The sequence below is a fragment of the Gossypium hirsutum genome, chromosome D09 (assembly GCF_007990345.1).
Source record: "Gossypium hirsutum isolate 1008001.06 chromosome D09, Gossypium_hirsutum_v2.1, whole genome shotgun sequence".
Lineage (NCBI taxonomy): Eukaryota > Viridiplantae > Streptophyta > Magnoliopsida > Malvales > Malvaceae > Gossypium > Gossypium hirsutum.
The window spans coordinates 51,136,144-51,158,078 of NC_053445.1; the positions used below are offsets into that span (position 1 = coordinate 51,136,144).

Genomic DNA, 21,935 nt, shown 5'->3' on the forward strand with positions numbered 1-21,935 from the left:
GGTCATTTCAACAAATGATAAGGTAATATGTTGGACGCTTTATTTCAACAAAATCTAAACAAGAAAGAAAAAGAAGGAAACACTACCAATTACTTGACATGTTAAGGTTGAGATCCTAATTTCTTTTAATTTGATAATCAAAACATAATTTATATATTAAGTAACCCCATTCAATATTCAACTATCAAACTTTCAGAAAATAAATATAGTCAACTACAATTCTGAAAACATTTATGAAACTATGTTCCCCTCCCGAAATTCAAAATGCCCGGCCCATTGTACCACGGTGGGCTAAATTATTTTTTGTGACCCTGTAATTTGGGATTATAATATTTTACCCTAAATTTCTTTAATGTTTCAATACTCAAAATGTAACAAAACGAAAACCTATCAATTTATAATTTATTTTTGAAAATTTTAATGAGTAAATTGAAAGAATTAATAGTTTAATGATCATTTTTGTACTTTATTTTTTTTAGTATAATAATTTTTTTGGTCTCTCAACTTTATAAAAAAATCATTTTAATCATTTATTTAATTTTTCGTCTCTTTCAGTCATTAAATTTGTATTTTTTGTCGAATCATCCTAAAATAGATGAAAAAATTAATATTTATTAACTTTGCTGATGTGGATTGCCACGTGTCATCATTTAATTAATTTTTAAAATTTTATAAATATTAAAAATATTTTTTATAATTTTTTTACTAATTTTAACGATTTTTAATTTTTAAAAATAGTTTTTTAAATGTTGATATGTCGTATACTACGTCAATAAAATTAAAAAATGTTTAACTTTTTTAATTATTTTAAGATGATTCAATAAAAAACATAAATTTAAATATTAAAAAAAGAGAAAAAATAAAAAAAAAAACTAAAACAACTTTTTATAAAATTGGACAACCAAATGCATCTCATTTTACCTTTTTCTAAAGTTGATTCGTAGCTATTTTTTTAAAAGAAATTCTTTTCTTCTTGGAATAATAAAGAAAGAGAAGAATGAATTACCCTCCTTTATTCTTTCCTTTAAAGCGGTGAGGGATCAACCCATTGGCTGGGAATGGAATCTATACAAACAAAGAAATAAAATTTATTTGATTATTTTTAGTGGATCTTTTAGATTTTATAATAAAAAAAATCTAAGTTTGATGTTATTATTTTATATGAGTATAGTATCGTGATTTTTAGTTTTTATTTTTTATACAAAGATTAAAACTACTCATAGTCCCTCCCAAACCTTAAATAAGAAAATAATGCGCATCAACGCACTCGAATCGGCGTCCTCTTACATTGACAACAACATTAAATGTCGATATCAATTGAACTAAGGCTCAATTGACATTTCATATTTAAAGTTACATGAATTTGCTCACGAATTTTGTTAAATTAAATTTTATAATATTGTGTAAAAGCCCATTTTTGCCCGGGCCCATACCAACAAATAACCCAAATAATAAAATCCAAAATAAAATCCCAAAACCCTAAACTCTCACTTGCCTCTTCCCACTCTCCCATGCTGTCTGCCACCAACACCACTCCCACCCTCCCATGCTGTCTGCCACCAGCACCATCACACACCCCCATACCGTCTACCACCACCATGCCTTTGCCGCACCTGCAAACAAGCAAAGGAAAAGGACAAAAAAAATGGAGCAATAAACAGTAACAGAATATTGTATTTTTGGCTATAAAAGCCACAAGCAAAATCGAACTCGGGGGGGGGGGGGCTTCTTTCTTTTTACGAATACAGACACAAAAAAAAAACAAAAAAAATCAATACAGAAAAGCCACAAGTTTGGATTTTTTTGAGCTTTTGGTCCCTCCTTATTATTCGCGTGTTCGATTTGGTCCTATTCTCTTTATCTTTATTTCGGATTTGCCCCGAATTTTTGTTTTCAATCCAATTTAATCCTTTTAGTTAATTTGCCATTTTATTATTAAAATTGATTAATTATATTTATTTATTATTTTTATTATTTTTGCTATTATTATTATTATCATTATTTTTATTCTGTTATTGTTATTATTTCTCTTGTTGTTTTCATTATTATTTATATTATTGTTAGTACTATTAGTACTCTTTAGTTTATTATTATTATTATTATTTCGTCATTATTTTCTATTATTGTTATTAATATACTATTATTATTCTTATTAATGTATTACTATTATTTTTTTTACTTTATTATTACATTATTACTATTGCTATCATCACATTATTAAACTGATTAATTTCGGATTGATTTTGTCATATTATATATTTTCTCTTTGTATATATTTACATTATTATTGCTATTACTATTATTATTATTATTATTATTATTATTATTAGACATAACATATATTTTATATTATTATCAACTTTAAATATTTTACATATGTTATTTCTTTTAAACTTTTGTATATATCGTTTATATGTTAATGATTTTAAATTCTATTATTGTTATTTCCTTTGAACTTTATATACATATCACTTATTTTAAATTTTATCTTAAAGTTTTACTGTGTATTATATTTATATGTAAATTTTCATCTAGACTCTTTTAAAAAAAATTCATTAAAACGAAAGAGACGTTTGATATTTGGCAATCCATGAAATTGTGCCCTAACGTGCTGGGTTTCGGTTTTCTCGTTCGACCAAATAGCCGAATATCCTTTTTAAACTTTCAAAATAAGGTAATATTTCGTATTTAGAAAATTCGAGAAAATCGTGCCCTAACTTACTGAGCTTCGATTCTTCTCGCGTTGATCCTAAATAACCGAACATCCTTTTGAAATTAAAATAAATGAGGTTTAAACAAAAAAAAATAAAGGCAAGCTTACTCTCGAAAATACGATGTGTTGTATCCTAACTTACTGGACGTGACATCTTGTTACTTCGAGATAAGGAAGCATTTTCCATTTTGATTTATTTGAGTAATTTTAAAATAACAATATAATGAGGGATTGTATTTTAAATTCTTTTTGAGTTTTTTAATTTTCGACACCAAGACATTAAGAAATCAACTAGGTACCAATTTTGGGCGTATCGAGGGTGCTAACCCTTCCTCGTGCGTAACCGACTCCCGAACCTGTTTTTGGATTTCGTAGACCAAACTCGTTGTTTTAATAAAATCAAATTGTTTATCAAAAACAACCATTTTACGATGTGACCCGATCACACCTCATCAAAAAAGATTGGTGGCGACTCCCAATTTCGTTTCATTTTCAAAATCCAAGTCGACCCCGTTTTCATCCAAAAAATGGTGTCAACAGCTTGGCGACTCCACTGGAGACAATAAGAGAGTCAAGCCACGTGTTGATTATTTCTTGTCTTTTTGTCGAAAGTTGAAAATTCGATTTAAATTTACGATCCTCTCATTGCATCTCTTTTGTTTTGAGTTATATTTTTATCGTGTTCTGTATTTTATTTTATACCTCCGCACATTGCATTGCATGACCGCTGGTCATACCCTTTTAAGTGGGAGTGAGAAACTACGCCTTCGTGAGGTTTTCACCTCCGCATGGGATAGTGAATCGCTTCCGGGATACATCCGTACCTATGTCTTCGTGAGATTTTCATCTCCGCATGGCCATAGGGAAATGTATTCCCCTGAACTAAACTCGGTCCATATGAGCCTATAATGGGTGAGGATCGAGGAATCTGCTGGTTCAGGTACCCTTACTCTAGAACCAAACCACATATAGAGAGACCTAGGAGCCTACCCTACGTAGAGCCACTCCAAACCCCTAGTGGTCACCCGAATTACTTTATTTGTTATTTATTCTGCACTAACGTGTTTTGTTTTTTTGTTTATAATTGCATTGTATTACATCATCCTAGGAAGGAGGTGTTGATTCATATTTGATTGCTAAATAGAACAGTTTGTCATAAGAAAACAAATTTTTTTGATAAAGTGGATTATAACACGGTTGTCTAAATATGGTCCAAGTGAATACATGAAAGAAGGCTGATAGTCCATGAAGAAATACAAGACTTTGCTTCATTGCCTAAAGACAGAAACTAACAAAGATTATTCGAGAGCTGTCATGTCTTGACTTTCTTAAAAGAGCTGAAAAGTATCATAGAAATAAGTGAGCAACGAGTCGCAGCCTGGATCAAGCAAAAAAAAGGAGTTAATATAGACATCTCTTGGAGAATTCGTCAGACTCGACCATAAGATCCAGATATGAAGAGGAAGAAAGGTGTCTTCACTTGGAATATGAGAGAAAGACCGTGTATGTAGTCCGTTTTATGTAAAGGAATTTGTTTTTTAGAAAAGTTGTTCCAATGAAATTAAATTCAGAATCAATGTCTTCCTTTCTTTTTGCATTCATGCATTTGCATTACATTACATCAAAGAAAAGAATGTGTTGATTCGAAATTCGATTCCTAAATAGAATAGTTTGTCATAAGGAAGCGAATTTCTTGATAAAGTGGATTATAGTGCGGTCGCCTGAATATAGTCTGAGTAAACACGATGAGAGAAAGCTGGTAGTTCACGGAGGAATACATAATGTAATTTCTAGAGATTCAAGCCAACGAAGGCATGACGAGAGAAAGCCGGAAGTCCACGAAGGAATACATGACTTGATTTAATTGCCAACGAAGATTATCCAAGAGCTGGCACTTTTTGATGAGTATCATGGAGATAAGCGAGCAAGAGATCGAGGCTCAGATTAAGCAGTAAGGAGCTAGCAAATGCATCTTTTGGAGAATTTACAGGGTTTAACCATGAAGAAAATATCAGCGTTTACTTGGACTATGAAGGGCAATACCACATATGTAAACTATTTTCATGTAAAAAAATCTGTCTTTTAGAAAAATTATTCTAATAGAATTAAATTTAGAATCAACGCCTTCCTTTCTTTTACATTCATTTCATGCATTTGCATTGCATTGCTTTATTTTGCATTAGACTTTCCCTAAAAGGACCCTAATTAGGTAAAATTATCCCAGTTAACTTGGAAACCGACAAAAGTCAAATGACTAGGCATCTTTACGTTACACGATAATGAGCAAAGAGTTGTAATGCCTTGAACAAGTCAAAAGCCTGAAAGGAATATCGAGGAATTTCAATGATATATCCGAAAAGGGAACTGAGGAATAAAAGTCTCCAAACTTTTGCATATTTGGGAGTGTTTTGAACAATGGGACTGTGGAAGAGATCCCTGTATTTTTAGAGCTAATCTAGAGTAATATTCAGAACACTTGTTGCCCTAAGCCTGGGGGTGATAAGAATCTTTTGTAAAAGGCACATGTCCAAAATCTAATTTTAGTGAAAACTTATCATTCAGTTTCATCTTGAGCAAATATTCTTTCATTCTTTTCATTCCCTTTATAATCATACTATGCATACAAGTATTCTTAGATTCTTTTATTTGGGCCTCCATTTGTTCCAATAACAGGTCTTCAGATATCAACGAGATGAGCGACGCTGTTACGAATTCAGAGTCTCTATTTGAACAAGACATGAGTATAGATGATCCTCAAGATTTTGAAGGTGACCAAGACAGCGTTTTATCTCCGGATTTGTTAAGAATGATGAAAGAAGAAGAAAAACAAATTCTACCCTATAAGGAATCAGTAGAAGTTGTGATCTTAGAAGAGGGCAGAGAGGTAAAAGTTGGCGCTTGCATTGCCAAGGAAACAAGGCAAGAACTTGTTGAGTTGCTTCAAGAGTTTAAAGATGTCTTCGCATGGTCCTACCAAGATATGCCAGGGTTAAGTACTGATATCGTGGTACACCGATTGCCTATAAAGGAAGAATGCAAACCAGTCCAACAAAATCTTCGAAGGATGAGGCCTGATGTCTTGCTAAAAATAAAGGAAGAAGTTAAGAAGCAATTTGATGCTGGTTTCTTACAGGTGGTCAAGTACTCAGAATGGGTAGCCAATATAGTCCCTGTTCCTAAGAAAGATGGGAAGGTGCGAATGTGTGTGGACTACAGAGACTTGAACAAAGCCAGCCCAAAAGATAATTTCCCACTGCCTCATATCGATACCTTGGTAGACAACACGGCCGAATACTCACTGTTCTCTTTCATGGATGGTTTCTCCGGGTACAACCAAATTAAGATGCTTTCTGAAGATAGGGAGAAGACCACATTCATAACGATGTGGGGGATGTTTTGTTATAAAGTAATGCCTTTTGGGTTGAAAAACGCGGGAGCAACGTATCAGAGAGTCATGGTAGCATTATTCCATGATATGATGCATAAAGAGATAGAAGTTTATGTTGATGACATGATCGCAAAATCCAGAACAGAAGGGGAACACGTGCAAGTTCTGAGAAAACTGTTTCTAAGGTTAAGGAAGTTCCAGCTAAAACTTAACCCAGCCAAGTGTACTTTCGGGGCGAGATCAGGAAAATTGCTAGGATTCTTAGTCAGCGAAAAGGGAATTGAAATTGACCCAGACAAAGTTAAGGCCATACAAGAATTACCTCCGCCAAGTACTCAAAAAGAAGTTCGGGGTTTCCTAGGAAGACTAAATTACATCGCTCGATTCATTTCACAATTAACTAAGAAATGTGACCCCATATTCCGTCTTCTTAGGAAACACAATCCAGGTGTATGGGATAAAGAGTGCCAGAAAACTTTCGAAAGAGTTAAACATTACTTGTCCAACGCCCCAGTACTAATGCCACCTTGCCCTGACAAGCCACTGATACTATACTTGGCAGTATTTGAGAATTCTATGGGGTGCGTGCTCGGCCAACATGATGAGTCAGGACGAAAGGAAAGAGCGATCTATTATCTCAGTAAGAAGTTCACTGAATGCGAAACGAGATATTCGCCAATTGAAAAATTATGTTGCGCATTGGTTTGGACTACTCGGAGATTGAGACAATACATGTTGTACCATACGACTTGGTTAATCTCAAAGTTAGACCCTCTAAAATACATGATGGAGTCAACTGCTCTAAACGGAAGGATGGCCTGATGGCAAATTCTACTATCTGAATTTGACATAACCTATGCGAATCAAAAGGCTGTAAAAGGGAGCACGATAGCAGATTTTCTAGCAAGTAGAACCCTGGACGATTATGAGCCTTTGAACTTTGATTTCCCAAATGAGGATCTGATGTATGTGGCAACTACTGAAGCAAGCACACAAGAAGGCAATACTTGGAAATTAAATTTTGACGGAGCCTCAAATGCCATGGGTAACGGGATTGGGGCAGTCTTGGTATCTCCAAACGGTGATCATTATCCTTTCACCAGTAAACTAGATTTTGATTGTACAAATAACATGGCGGAATATGAAGCTTGTATCATGGGAATCCGCGCGGCTATGAACGCAAAATCAAGGTACTTGAGGTATATGGGGATTCGGCATTGGTAATTTATCAGCTCAAAGGCGAATGGGAAACAAGAGACCCTAAGTTGATTAGTTACCGAAGGCTAGTCCTAGAATTGATTGAGGAGTTTGACGACATCACTTTTCGTTATCTCCCACGAGACGAGAATCAGATGGCCGACGCTTTAGCTACATTGGCTTCCATGATCAAAGTAAATAAACCAGAGGATGTGAAGCCTATCCAAATGAGCATTTATGATGCTCCAGCCCACTGTTGTAACATTGACGAGGAAGAAGAAAAGGACGACAACCCTTGGTATCAGGACATATTGCAATACGTGAAAAATCGTGAATACCCAAACCAAGCAATTGAGAATGACAAGAGAATGTTAAGGAGGTTGGCCAGTGGTTACGTCTTAGATGGAGAGATCCTGTACAAAAGAGGAAAAGATCAGGTGCTGTTAAGATGTGTGGACGCTGTGGAGGCCAAGCAGATCTTGGAAGAAGTCCATGACGATATTTGTGGAACACACGCTAACGGTTTCACAATGGCCAGACAGATCATGAGATTTGGATATTATTGGTCTACCATGGAAGGAGACTGCATTAAATATGCTAAGAAGTGCCATAAATGCCAGATTTACGGAGACAAAATTCATGTGCCTCCATCATCTCTTCACGTCATGACTTCCCCATGGCCTTTCTCCATGTAGGGCATGGACGTCATTGGGCCGGTATCGCCAAAGGCTTCAAACGGACATCGTTTCATTTTTGTAGTGATTGACTACTTTACTAAATGGGTAGAAGCTACTTCATATGCTAATATCACAAAGCTGACAGTCGGTAAATTCTTGAAAAATCATATGTCAATATGGAATGCCAAAAGGGGATCATATTAGACCATGTATTGAATTTGAACAACGGCACGACATCAGAAGTTTGCAGTCTGTTCAAGATTAACACCATGCCGCCCAAAATGAACAGTTCAGTGGAGGCAAAAAAAAAAGACAAAAAAAGACAAAAAAGTAAAAAAAACGAGAAATAAAAAGCAAAAAAAAAACCAAATAAAAGAAAAACCTCTACTGGAGCAACTCAGTTCTCACTAGTATATGGAATAGAGGTAGTTTTACCCATCAAAGTTGATATTTCTACCCTTCAAGTCTTGTCAGAGCTGAATCTGGATGAAACAAATCCAAACCCGATATGATCAGTTAAATTTGATTGAAGAGGAAAGATTCAAGGTTATCTGTCTTGGTCAAAAGTACCAATAATAAAATACGCGAGCTCACCAAAAAGTTCGCCCCAGAGACCTGATATCGAAGAATATTCTTGCCATACAAAATGACTTCAGAAGAAAATGGATGCCGAACTGGAAAGGACCTTATGTGGAAGGCCTTATCTGAAAAAGCGTTGATATTGACAGGATGGATGGCAAGAACCTGCCTAATCTCGAGAATTCTGATTCAAGAAATAAATACTTCACTTGAAAAAAAAACGAAAAGAAAAATGAAAAAATGAAAAAAGAAAAGAAAAAGAAAAAGAAAAAGGAGAGGCCAATGTGAAAACCCGCAAAGGGCGCCTTGAGACCAAAGGGTTTTGAATTGAAAACCCATGAATAGGCAGTTCAAATTTTGTTCAAAGGTGGGGCATGCGGTAGTCTTGCCCTTTCTGAATTAATAAGAAGGAGAGATGCTACATCTTGGGGCATCAACAAAGCCTTCTAGGACTTCTAAACACATATCAAGTTCAAAAGGGTCCTTAAGAAGTTTGGGGCAGAGAAGCTCATGCTACGATATCTGGGGCACCTATTCCCATTTTATTCATTTTTTGTATTTTTGACAAAATACATCATCTTGATTAATTTATTCTCATTTTGTATTCTAGCAAAATTTGCTATCCTGATTAATGTGTTCATTTAGAGCTTTGCTCTCAACAAATTTTCATCTTATCCATTGTGATAATATTTTCCATCTTATTCATCTCGTATCTCAGCAAAATTTGCTATCTTGATTGATTTGTTTGTTTAGAGCTTTGCTCTCAACAAAATTTTATTTTGTCCATTTTGATAATCTTTTTCAAGCATTTTTCATTGAAATAACGATTAATGGACTGACAATACACACGCAGAAAGAGTTCTGCTTATTACTTTGAAAGTTTCTAAATAATACGAGGACCTGAAACAGGACTATTGTTTAGAACTAACCAAACCTAAGGGTTGGAAACATTTGAGAAATGATAGTCTAAATAGCGTCTATTTCTTTGGGTTTTCTGTCAAACTGGCTGAACAAGAAGGCATCAGTGATAGAACCTTGATGAACAATGAGGAATGACAACCTAAGCATTAAAAATGGATCATTCTCATGACATTCTACAAATATAATACATACACATCTAGTTAGGAGCATTTGATTCATTCTGATCATGTCATCCTAAACACTAGGCATAAATAGGTCCATGAAATGGATTTTGCAGGTCATGTTCCCCAGAGAACAGATCAAAGAAACAAATCCTATACCCCTGAAGTTACAGTGGGATGGATTGAAGTCATTAAAGCAGACCTTGTCTTCATGTATTGGCGTGAAGTAGATCAAAGATAGTAGGTCTTGTCTTCCTATATTGGTAGGAAGTGGATCGACGATGCAGATCTTGTCTTCCCATATTGGTGGCGAATTAGATCGCAGAAAGCAGATCTTGTCTTCATGTATTGGCGTGAAGTAGATCAAAGATAACAGGTCCTGTCTTCCTATATTGGTAGGAAGTGGATCGACGATGCAGATTCTGTCTTCCTATATTGGTAGGAAGTAGATCGAAGAAAGCAGATCTTGCCTTCATGTATTGGCGTGAAGTAGATCAAAGATAACAGGTCCTGTCTTCCTATATTGGTAGGAAGTGGATCGACGATGCAGATCTTGTCTTCCCATACTGGTGGCGAAGTAGATCGAAGAAAGTAGATCTTATCTTCATGTATTGGCGTGAAGTAGATCGAAGATGCAGATTCTGTCTTCCTATATTGGTAGGAAGTAGATCAAAGAAAGCAGATCTTGTCTTCATGTATTGGCGTGAAGTAGATCAAAGATAACAGGTCCGGTCTTCCTATATTGGTAGGAAGTAGATTGACGATGCAGATCTTGTCTTCCCATACTGGTGGCGAAGTAGATCGAAGAAAGCAGATCTTATCTTCATGTATTGGCGTGAAGTAGATCGAAGATTGCAGATCTTACCTTCCTGTATTTGGCAGAGAAGCAGATCGAAGATGGCAGATTTTACCTCCCTGACTACAGTGGAGTACATTGAAGCCGATAACTCTATCTCCCTGTATTTGGCAGTGGAATAGATTGAAGATTACAGATCTTATCTCCCTAAGCAGTAGTGGAGTAGATCAAAGATGGCAGATTTTACCTCTCTGACAACAGTGGAGTACATTGAAGCCGATAATTCTATCTCCCTGTATTTGACAGTGGAATAGATTGAAGATTGCAGATATTGCCTTCCTGTATTTGGCAGCGAAGCAGATCGAAGATGGCAGATTTTACCTCCCTGACTACAGTGGAGTACATTGAAGCCGATAATTCTATCTCCCTGTATTTGGCAGTGGAATAGATTGAAGATTGTAGATCTTGCCTTCCTGTATTTGGCAGCGAAGCAGATCAAAGATGGCAGATTTTACCTCCCTGACTACAGTGGAGTACATTGAAGCCGATAATTCTATCTCCCTGTATTTGGCAGTGGAATAGATTGAAGATTGCAGATCTTGCCTTCCTATATTTGGCAGCGAAGCAGATCAAAGATGGCAGATTTTACCTCCCTGACTATAGTGGAGTACATTGAAGCCGATAACTCTATCTTCCTGTATTTGGCAGTGGAATAGATTGAAGATTGCAGATCTTGCCTTCCTGTATTTGGCAGCGAAGCAGATCAAAGATGGCAGATTTTACCTCCCTGACTACAGTGGAGTACATTGAAGCCGATAATTCTATCTCCCTGTATTTGGCAGTGGAATAGATTGAAGATTGCAGATCTTGCCTTCCTGTATTTGGCAGCGAAGCAGATCAAAGATGGCAGATTTTACCTCCCTGACTACAGTGGAGTACATTTAAGCCGATAACTCTATCTCCCTGTATTTGGCAGTGGAATAGATTGAAGATTGCAGATCTTACCTTCCTGTATTTGGCAGCGAAGCAGGTCGAAGATGGCGGATTTTACCTCCCTGATTACGGTGGAGTACATTAAAGCCAGTAGTTCTATCTCCCTGGGCAACAGTAGAATAGAGTGAAGATTACAGATCTTATCTCCCTAAGCAATAGTGAAGCAGATCACATCCAGTCTTATCTCCCTAAATAGTAGTGGAGCAGACTAAAAACACAAATCTCATCCCCATGGAGTCGTAGCAGAATAAATTGAAGCTACAAGGCTTATCTGAAGTTGCAGTAGAGTGGATCGAAGCAACAAGACGTAGCAGACTGGAATAAGGCTACTTGAAGAAGATGAGCACCAAAAGTCAAGACTCAGCAAGACCGGGCAAAATTGGCCCTTTTGATGTCTTTGCTCTATTCTCGTTACACGAAAATAAGCAAAGAGGGGCAGCTGTAAAAGCCCATTTTTGCCCGGGCCCATACCAACAAATAACCCAAATAATAAAATCCAAAATAAAATCCCAAAACCCTAAACTCCCACTTGCCTCTTCCCATTCTCCCATGCTGTCTACCACCAACACCACTCCCACTCTCCCATGCTGTCTGCCACCAGCACCATCACACACCCCCATACCGTCTACCACCACCATGCTTTTGCCGCACCTGCAAACAAGCAAAGGAAAAGGACAAAAAAAATGGAGCAATAAACAGTAACAGAATATTGTATTTTTGGCTATAAAAGCCACAAGCAAAATCGAACTCGGGGGGGGGGCTTCTTTCTTTTTACGAATACAGACACAAAAAAAAAACAAAAAAAATCAATACAGAAAAGCTTGAACAAAAAGTCTCCACAAGGTGATTTGATTCTCATTTTTCTTTCGATTTCGTTTCTGTTTTCTTTGATTTATCTATCGCATGAAAAACGAATAAAAGGGGGGATCGATGGTATTTTGGGGAAGAATCGATTGTATTTTAGAGGAGAACCGTTTGTAAATAGGGGGCTTTCTTTTTTTTCTTTCTTTGTTTTCAAGAGAAACGGGTATGGATTTTTGAAGATAAAATACGCAAAAAAAAATATATTTCTTAGGTGATTACTTGTTGCACTTTTTTTTTATTTCAATTTTTCTTCTTTCATTCGACACAAACACGAAATATAAGAGAGGACGAGAGGCTTACCGAAGTTGTATCGTGTTTTCGCTGTCGAAGGGTCTTGCTTTGTTGGTCACAATCAAATTTTGGAGAATGGTTGAGGGCTTGAGATGAGCCTTTCGGCTGAAAAGAAAAGGGGAAATGGGGAGAGTAGAGAGCATTAAGGATTTTTTTTTTTAAAAAAGAAAAGGGGCAAAAGTAAAAATGATTTTAAAACAGTTTTTTTTTTATTTTAAATAGTACAATAAAACAGCATTGGAAAGGGGAAAGTCAGCATGCGACTTGGGCCATGTGCATTGTCCCTTTAGATGGGGGATTTGTACTTTTAGTCTCTCCCCTTCGCGCCAGCTTCTAAATTGGCCCAGTTCGCATTTTATGTTCTTGTAAATTTACCTTGAAATTTGCATACTGTCCCAATTTGGCCCAGCCCAGGTGTTGCATTTAGGAGTTTGGATTTTTTTTGAGCTTTTGGTCCCTCCTTATTATTCGCGTGTTCGATTTGGTCCTATTCTCTTTATCTTTATTTTGGATCTGCCCCGAATTTTTGTTTTCAATCCAATTTAATCCTTTTAGTTAATTTGCCATTTTATTATTAAAATTGATTAATTATATTTATTTATTATTTTTATTATTTTTGCTATTATTATTATTATCATTATTTTTATTCTGTTATTGTTATTATTTCTCTTGTTGTTTTCATTATTATTTATATTATTGTTAGTACTATTAGTACTCTTTAGTTTATTATTATTATTATTATTTCGTCATTATTTTCTATTATTGTTATTAATATACTATTATTATTCTTATTAATGTATTACTATTATTTTTTTTACTTTATTATTACATTATTACTATTGCTATCATCACATTATTAAACTGATTAATTTCGGATTGATTTTGTCATATTATATATTTTCTCTTTGTATATATTTACATTATTATTGCTATTACTATTATTATTATTATTATTATTAGACATAACATATATTTTATATTATTATCAACTTTAAATATTTTACATATGTTATTTCTTTTAAACTTTTGTATATATCGTTTATATGTTAATGATTTTAAATTCTATTATTGTTATTTCCTTTGAACTTTATATACATATCACTTATTTTAAATTTTATCTTAAAGTTTTACTGTGTATTATATTTATATGTAAATTTTCATCTAGACTCTTTTAAAAAAAAATTCATTAAAACGAAAGAGACGTTTGATATTTGGCAATCCATGGAATTGTGCCCTAACGTGCTGGGTTTCGGTTTTCTCGTTCGACCAAATAGCCGAATATCCTTTTTAAACTTTCAAAATAAGGTAATATTTCGTATTTAGAAAATTCGAGAAAATCGTGCCCTAACTTACTGAGCTTCGATTCTTCTCGCGTTGATCCTAAATAACCGAACATCCTTTTGAAATTAAAATAAATGAGGTTTAAACAAAAAAAAATAAAGGCAAGCTTACTCTCGAAAATACGATGTGTTGTATCCTAACTTATGGACGTGACATCTTGTTACTTCGAGATAAGGAAGCATTTTCCATTTTGATTTATTTGAGTAATTTTAAAATAACAATATAAGGAGGGATTGTATTTTAAATTCTTTTTGAGTTTTTTAATTTTTGACACCAAGACATTAAGAAATCAACTAGGTACCAATTTTGGGCGTATCGAGGGTGCTAACCCTTCCTCGTGCGTAACCGACTCCCGAACCTGTTTTTGGATTTCGTAGACCAAACTCGTTGTTTTAATAAAATCAAATTGTTTATAAAAAACAACCATTTTACGAGGTGACCCGATCACACCTCATCAAAAAAGATTGGTGGCGACTCCCAATTTCGTTTCATTTTCAAAATCCAAGTCGACCCCGTTTTCATCCAAAAAATGATGTCAACATATTGTAAATTAGTTCGAGCTGTTTTTTTTAAATTAAATTTATAACATTGAAAATTAATTCGAGCTATTTTAAGATCATTGCAAAAAAAGACCAAGAATCCTTAACATAATGTTACGGGATGTTGAGATTTAAATGGAAAAACAGTAAACATGAGGTGGTCCATACAAAGTTATTATAACCAGAAGAATACAAAAGAGAGAATCAAAGGAAATGAAAATAGTCCACAAAACAAATTCCAAGGCATTGCCAATTGCCATTCAATCATATCAATAATGGAAGACATAGGCATTGTACTCCACCACTGCATTCCCAGTTTTTAAATCCAATGTATGAGTCTTGGCCTGAGCATATCCACGTGCAAATCGGAAAAGTCCACTACCGCCGACGATTGGCATCTCCCTTACCCTCGAGAACACGGTGTTCCGCCCCAATAGACTAAGGGAACTACCGTTATACTTGCCTTCCATGAAAGCCAAGTTCATTACCATTAATAAACCAACTTCGTCTTGCGCTGCTGATGCGTAAATCCCTTGCGCTTTTCCCACGAGCTTGGAGTTGGGGTCGGGTGCGGCCGTCAAAGGGTCATCGGCCATCATGACAACGCCAAAGCCAGTATGGGATTTGTTGGTCGAGGCGGCACTGGCGACAGGGATAGCGGTTGGGTTTCGTGAGCTAACTATGTCGTGGAAGTAGAAGTGAAGATGGGTGAGCTTCTCTCGCTTGAGACCGAACTTTTTGGGAGACAAAATGTTGGAGAAGGAACCGCTAGAGGTTGCAGAGAAGAAGAGCAGAGTAAAGTGAAAGAAGAAAGTAGAGGAAGATAATTTTGAGAAGGTTTTAGGCATGTTGAAATATACAGATATTTCGGGACTTTGGACTTTGATGAATGAATGAATGAAGTATAGTTATGGAGAACTAAGATGGGCGACACTTGCTATATATATTGAGTTAATGGGGCCGTGGGGCTCATTATGGGGAAAATCCTAATTTACACTTTGTCTTTGCATAAAAGGTAGCATAGTTTTATATTTTCAAGTTTTTGGGGGAAAGTGAACGCACTCAATTTTTTTATATATAATTTTTAGTTCATATCTCAAAATTATATATAAGTTTTTTATTTAATTTGATATATAAATTTTAATTTGGTGTAATTATACATATGAAATTTTAGTTGTGGTTTACATGTATATATTAAATTTTAATTTTGATTTAATCATACACCTTTAAAGAAATAAATACATCAACTTTTTCTTATATTGGATAATAATAATTATTTTTGCATGCAATATATAAATATTTTGAGTTTTATTCCTAATTTTTATATAATTTCTTTTATAATTTTTGTATAGGGAAAATCTGAAACTATACATTAACTCTAAAATAATTTGTAATTTTATACATAAATTTTGATTTGATTTAATTATCACAAATCACTACCATCATTATTGATATGAAATCATTTTACGTATTGCATAGACAAATGATTATACTTATCTAATATAAAAATAAATTGATATATCTATAATAGTGAAAGGGAAAATATTATAAATTAACTAGTAACAAAACTTGAATAAACGTCCCATAATAGCATTTATTTCTTTAAATGTACAAATTGAATCAAAATCAAAATTTTATATATACATTGGAATCGCAATCAAAGTTTTATTTATATATTTGAATTACAATCAAAGTTTCATGTGTATAATTGCACAAAATCAAAGTTTATGTATTAAATCGCACATTGAATCAAACTTCATATATAATTTTGATATTAATCTGTTTTTGTATAATTTTTGTAATTTTATAACATTTTGTAATTTTTCTATATATATTTAAAATTCTTTTAAAATTTTTATAATATTTCAATAATTTCTAGGTCATAATCAAGGTATCCACCATCGGCAGTAGTCACTAATCCCCTCACCACAGGTGATTTTTGAAGAGGTAAATGGTTAGCCATAAAATATGTTTCATTCCAATAAATATGAATCGAACCTCCAACGACATGAGAAATGATTTTCAAAATTTTTTAAACTTAAATAAAAAATAAAAAATAAAAAAAACTCTCATCAATAATTTAGCCACCACATCAACATTTTTTCCATATCAAACACATGAAATGCTAAGTCATCATTTTCTTCACCTCAGTTGCTACATCAATCACCATGCCATAACTTAATATTAGAGGTTTTGATGTAAAATTATATTTTAAGAGGGTTTGACGAAAAATTACATTTTAAAAATTCAATTGATTACAAACTTTTAATTAAGACTTGAGTGTAATTTTCACATAAAAACTGATTTTAAAAATACTTTTTATTAATAATATTCTTTTATAAAAATAAAACCTAACACTGATATCCATATCCAACCAAATCAGATAATCCCCAAGTAAATAATTTATTGATGTTCTAATATTGACTTCATTTCATACACAAGTCTCTTTATTTTAGTTTCTGAGAATTAAGTAGCCGAAACAAGAAAGTATAAACAAAATTCTAGCATGAAAGATTAGGTCCAGGATCAACACCAAGCTGGCTACAATATTGTGTATAGTAATTAATCCGAGCTTGAACCGCAGCTTGGTTCCCACCATCGCATTCAATAGCCCCATTAATGGCTCGAATCGTTGCCCCGAACCCTTGGCTTATAACCGGTTGAACAAAGTTCTCCCAATACCACAAGGCCGTCTTGAAGGAGATAACAGGGTCCGTGGCTACGGTTTCAGGTGAGTTTAGTCCGTCGAACCCGATGCTCTCCCCAGCTGGTCCATAGTTAAAGTTCCAGGATAGTTGGATCGGACCCCGACCGTAGTAGCCTTTATCAGGGTTGCATGGATACTGGGTGTTGGTCTCATCACAGTAGTCCCTGGTTGCACCATTTATCTCTTCTATGTAGCAAAAATCTGTATAGGTAGCATGTTCAAACATTTGTAATATCCGTAATCATGATATATGAAACGGGATTTTTGGATCGTAATTTAAGTTTGTAATAGGAATAGAGTAGTCGAAATCTTACGTCCAGTTTCATGGGTGACATGAGCAAAGAAAGCAGCAACCTCACGCCTAGTATCATCAGCTGTACCAAATTGAGTAAAAGAACTGAGAGCTTCAAGAAATGCAGCCCTTGAATAAAAATTCCTCCCTTCGCAACTGGCATCTGCTTGATTCAAAATCCCATCAAAGAACTCGTCTGTTACTATATCAGCCACCATTTGAGCCTTTACCGACACTGATCCGGCCAGAATTCCGGCCATAAAAATGGCTACTAGACCCTTCCACATACTGGGAAATAACATATTTGTAATATTAATTGAACCAAATTTGATGTGAAAAAAATGGTTGATAGTTAAGAGTTATTTATAGGGGCCACAAAGGGAATTTATGTTTTTGTTTTGACAATTTCAAGTTTGACATGCAGGATTTCCAGATTGCCTAAATTCAAGACTTTTACACTTTTGGGTCATAATAACAACTTGTTCTAGATAATTCAACCTTTCATAATAATGATCTCCTAAGCATTGCCTACCATTTTATATTCAAGTTGGGCATCTGTCCCTTTCTCAATTAATTTTAAGTTGAATGTTTGACATAATATTTATTTATCCCAATTAATCCATCGGACAAAAATGATTGGGTTATTTACAATTATGGAATCAAACTTAATTTTTGGTTCATTCAATTTTTTTAAAACCACATAAATTGTATTCTCCAACTCCAACAGAGGGTTGAAGCTTAAAGTTAACATCAAAGGCTACAATGAAAAGAACTTAATATATATTTTTTGGTTGTGCATATAATTATTTTTTTATGTTTATGGTATCCATTTATTTTAGACGAAATATAATTACAGGATATAAAGATTTTTTTAAAAATCTTAATTATGATTATGGTTATGTTAGGATCATTACCATCATCAGCTCAAAATCCAAATGAGTTTAGGCCAAATTTTAATGAACTCGCGGGATGAGCTCGCTCTCCTGTGAAATTATATGTGCATAAGACTGTATAAACACATGTTGAGTCTAGAGTAAGATACGTGTTTATGTGCATGAAACCTTCTTAATATGTCATGTCAATAAACAATACCCATATCGTATAAATATATAAATACCACTACACGAAGGAGATAGAGAAAACAATGAAAAATTATAAACAAACAAATTATGAAATCATATACAGAGTAAAAGATTGACCAAACCTTCATAAAAAATAAAAGAAAAATGGGAATGGCTTACTTTTCTAGTGATAAGGATTTCCATATAACGGGATTGACTGACTTCCGACTTTAGGAAAGTCAGCTTTTTTGTTTTTTTTAAAGGAAATTTTTTTTATATATATATATGCTAAATTCAAGTTACTAAAATTAATTATTAATCATATTTGTTATCACATTCGCTTCACATGCAAACTATAATTATTACAATGTCACTACTTCCATACGTATATAATGCAAAAATGCCTGATGGTTTCTTCCAATTAATCAAAATTAATACGACTTACCAAAATTATACTCACTTCCTAATGTTATACAAGTAGGGCTTTCCGGTACTAAAAGTTAATAAAAAGTGACTTAAGATTTGATAATTTACCATTCATAGCTATTATTGATCCATGCACATGACGACGTATTAGCATCCATAAACTGTGACGAGATTAGTCATGACCTACTGGGATGTCTTCTCTGCGAAATGAGGTGTTTTCAGATTTCGTTAACAATCTACCAAGAAGTATGCATTGGAGATGGCTGCGTAAGATCTTCAACTTTCATGGTAGAGTCATAGACACTTTCATTCTAAAAAAGAGAACCTTGACAAGAAAGAGATTCGGGTTTATTCGATTTGCATGTAAAACAGGCGATGAAAGCTATAAGAAAGTTGAATGGAATGTGGATTGAGAATCACAGAATAGGTGTCAATATGGTTAGATTTCGGGGAAGATGATATATCTGGAGGAAGGTTGATGGGACGAAGGTAATGGATGGACGCAAACTGACAACTGGGCAGCAGAAAAATTCTTGAAGAGTAAAGATGTTGAAAAGTTGTCATGTAGAAACTTTCTTAACAACGGAACCACGAAGAAAGCTTCGAGGTTGTAATCAATGAAGTTGCTAAATACAAATTGGAATGGAGGGTAGTAGTTACGATATGGAATGGCTAAAGGAGAACATAAAGACGATAAGCAATCTGGACATCAACATTAAGAAACTTTCAAACAATCACTTCCTTGTTGAGTTTGTCGATAGGGAAACATCTAAAAGTCTGGAAGAAAATCGATGGTCTCGCTTTGACCATTGGTTCATTCACATTAAACCGTGGTTTGAGGGTTTCAGAGATTTCCATGGACTTGTCTTTTTAAAATATATATATTAAAAAATAAAAATAATTGTTGGTTTAATATTTATTTGATTTTTTAATTGAAATTGTGATTTGACTTGCGACATAGATCCAACGAGTGAAAATTATGTAACCAAATAATAATAAAAATTGAGAACGACAACAAATGGAAATTAAAACCTGTCCAAGTATTTTATTGCTGACTTTTCTTTATCATTACATTCTAGTTTTTTTGGACAAATTTATCCTTACCTTAATATCGATCTCATTTTCCCTAAAACGATATTTGTAAAACATTATTGCAAGGAAAATTAAAGCTGCAAATTTCAGTACATAAATAAATGGAATAAACTCTAGCAGCTGCGATTATCACCAGGAGCGACACCAAGTTGGCTACAATATTGAGTGTAGTAGTTAATCCGAGACTGAACTTTAGTCGGATCCACACCGTTGCATTCAAGGTCTCCATTAATGGCTCGAATAGTGGCCCCGAACCCTTGGTTCATCACGCCAGCAACATTGTTCATCCAAAACCAAATGGCAGCCTTGAAGGAGATAAGAGGATCGTTGGCCACGGTTTCCGGTGCGTCTAAGCCGTTGAACCAAATATCGGAACCGGCTGGTCCGTAGTTGTAGTTCCATGTTAGTTGCAGTGGTCCACGACCGTAGTAACCTTTGCTTGGGTTGCATGGATAATCGGTTTTTGTCTCGTCACAGTAGTCCTTTGACGCTCCACCGTCCTCTTCAATGTGACAGAAACCTGTAAGCAACAACACCATAAATATTGTTATTGAAAATATATAGCATTAAATAATGCAACAACACGATAAAGTTTTGTTGAGGGATTTTTTTATTTCTCGGAAAGAAGTCTTCAAATTCGGAATTAGTCAAGTGGAGCTCTCAACACATTTGGCATTTGACTCTGTTGAGAGCTCGAGAAGGTTACGAGTTCACAGAGAAGGCGTGTCTTCGCTCATTAAGAAAATGACCTTGTGAGCCAGTCACCTCCTCATGTTCTCGACAAAGTTGAAAGACAAAATTTGAAATAAAACCCAACATAGGCACTTCAAACCCTATAACGGACGTGTCTCGACAGGTTTTAATTAGAAAATTAAGAGCAAAAAGAGATGCTTACTTCCAGTTTCATGGGTAGCATGAGCAAAGAAAGCAGCGATCTCACGCCTAGAATCCTCAACCGACCCAATCCTTGCGAACTGAGTGAAAGAATTGAGAGCATCAAGGAACACCCCTCTCGAGTAAAAGCTCCTTCCTACACAAGTGGAAGCCGCCTGGTTCAATATCCCATCGAAGAATTCCTGCGTAACAATGGCAGCTATGGAGACCCCATTGTTAACACAAGGACCCCCTCGGCAATTCACTCCGCAGAAATCGTCTCCCGTCCCGCAAAACCCGAACCGACTGCAACACTCGGTCGCCGAGCAAGTGTTGCCGCATTGAGCTTTCACCATTCCAGCAACCATTCCCGCTAGGATAATGGCTATGAAGCTTGTTTTCATGGTGGAAGTCGCCATTTTTTTCCCTGCTGGAATTGAAATTGTGTGTTTGGATATGGAGATTTGCTGGATATTTAGGAGTTATTTATAGATTTAAGAGAGGGCAAGGAAAGCAATAAGGAGTTTGTGTGGGTAAAAGGAGAAAAGAGCTTGCTTGTTTGAGCAAGGCGTGAACGAAGACTACGGGTCTTACGGGCCAAACTTTGACGAGTCAACATGAGAACGACGAGTGTTTTGGAAGGCAACCGGAAATTTCTTTGGTCATACATATTGAAACTTCTACTTTCATTATTTTATCGAATTAGTAAACTGTAATAAATTAACTAAAACTAACAACTTAAATTTATATTTTACTAGTAACAAGATTAATTTTTTAAATTTATTATAAAAACAAAATCCTCATGAATTAAAATAAAAAAAAAGTAATACTTAGATTGGTTTAAAACGATAAATAAAAGCTCTTATCAAGCATTTGTTTTACATTGATTCACTTATCTCTGACTTTAATATTGTATGAAAAGGTAAATAATTTAACCTTCTAAATTTCATAAATTATGATATTCTAATTTAGCATACAACTTTTTATCCCTAATTTGTTCCGTTAAGCAACAAATAACTAATTT

At 34.7% G+C, this 21,935-nt stretch overlaps 3 protein-coding genes across 3 annotated transcripts; all 3 read right to left on the reverse strand.

Moving 5' to 3' along the window:
• Positions 1 to 14,563: 14,563 nt before the first annotated feature.
• LOC107890559 (dirigent protein 22) lies at positions 14,564 to 15,385 on the reverse strand. The gene has a single exon (XM_016815046.2). The coding sequence runs from the start codon at positions 15,306 to 15,308 to the stop codon at positions 14,730 to 14,732; it is 579 nt and encodes a 192-aa protein (XP_016670535.1). The 5' UTR covers positions 15,309 to 15,385; the 3' UTR covers positions 14,564 to 14,729.
• Positions 15,386 to 16,844: 1,459 nt separating this feature from the next.
• On the reverse strand, positions 16,845 to 17,894 carry LOC107890560 (endochitinase EP3). Its single transcript, XM_016815047.2, has 2 exons — positions 17,482 to 17,894; positions 16,845 to 17,368 (listed from the first exon to the last, which is right to left on the reverse strand). The coding sequence occupies exons 1-2, from the start codon at positions 17,759 to 17,761 to the stop codon at positions 16,962 to 16,964; spliced, it is 687 nt and encodes a 228-aa protein (XP_016670536.1). The 5' UTR covers positions 17,762 to 17,894; the 3' UTR covers positions 16,845 to 16,961.
• A 2,073-nt stretch (positions 17,895 to 19,967) lies between these two features.
• LOC107890561 (endochitinase EP3) lies at positions 19,968 to 21,431 on the reverse strand. Its single transcript, XM_016815048.2, has 2 exons — positions 20,934 to 21,431; positions 19,968 to 20,558 (listed from the first exon to the last, which is right to left on the reverse strand). The coding sequence occupies exons 1-2, from the start codon at positions 21,328 to 21,330 to the stop codon at positions 20,152 to 20,154; spliced, it is 804 nt and encodes a 267-aa protein (XP_016670537.2). The 5' UTR covers positions 21,331 to 21,431; the 3' UTR covers positions 19,968 to 20,151.
• Positions 21,432 to 21,935: the final 504 nt, after the last annotated feature.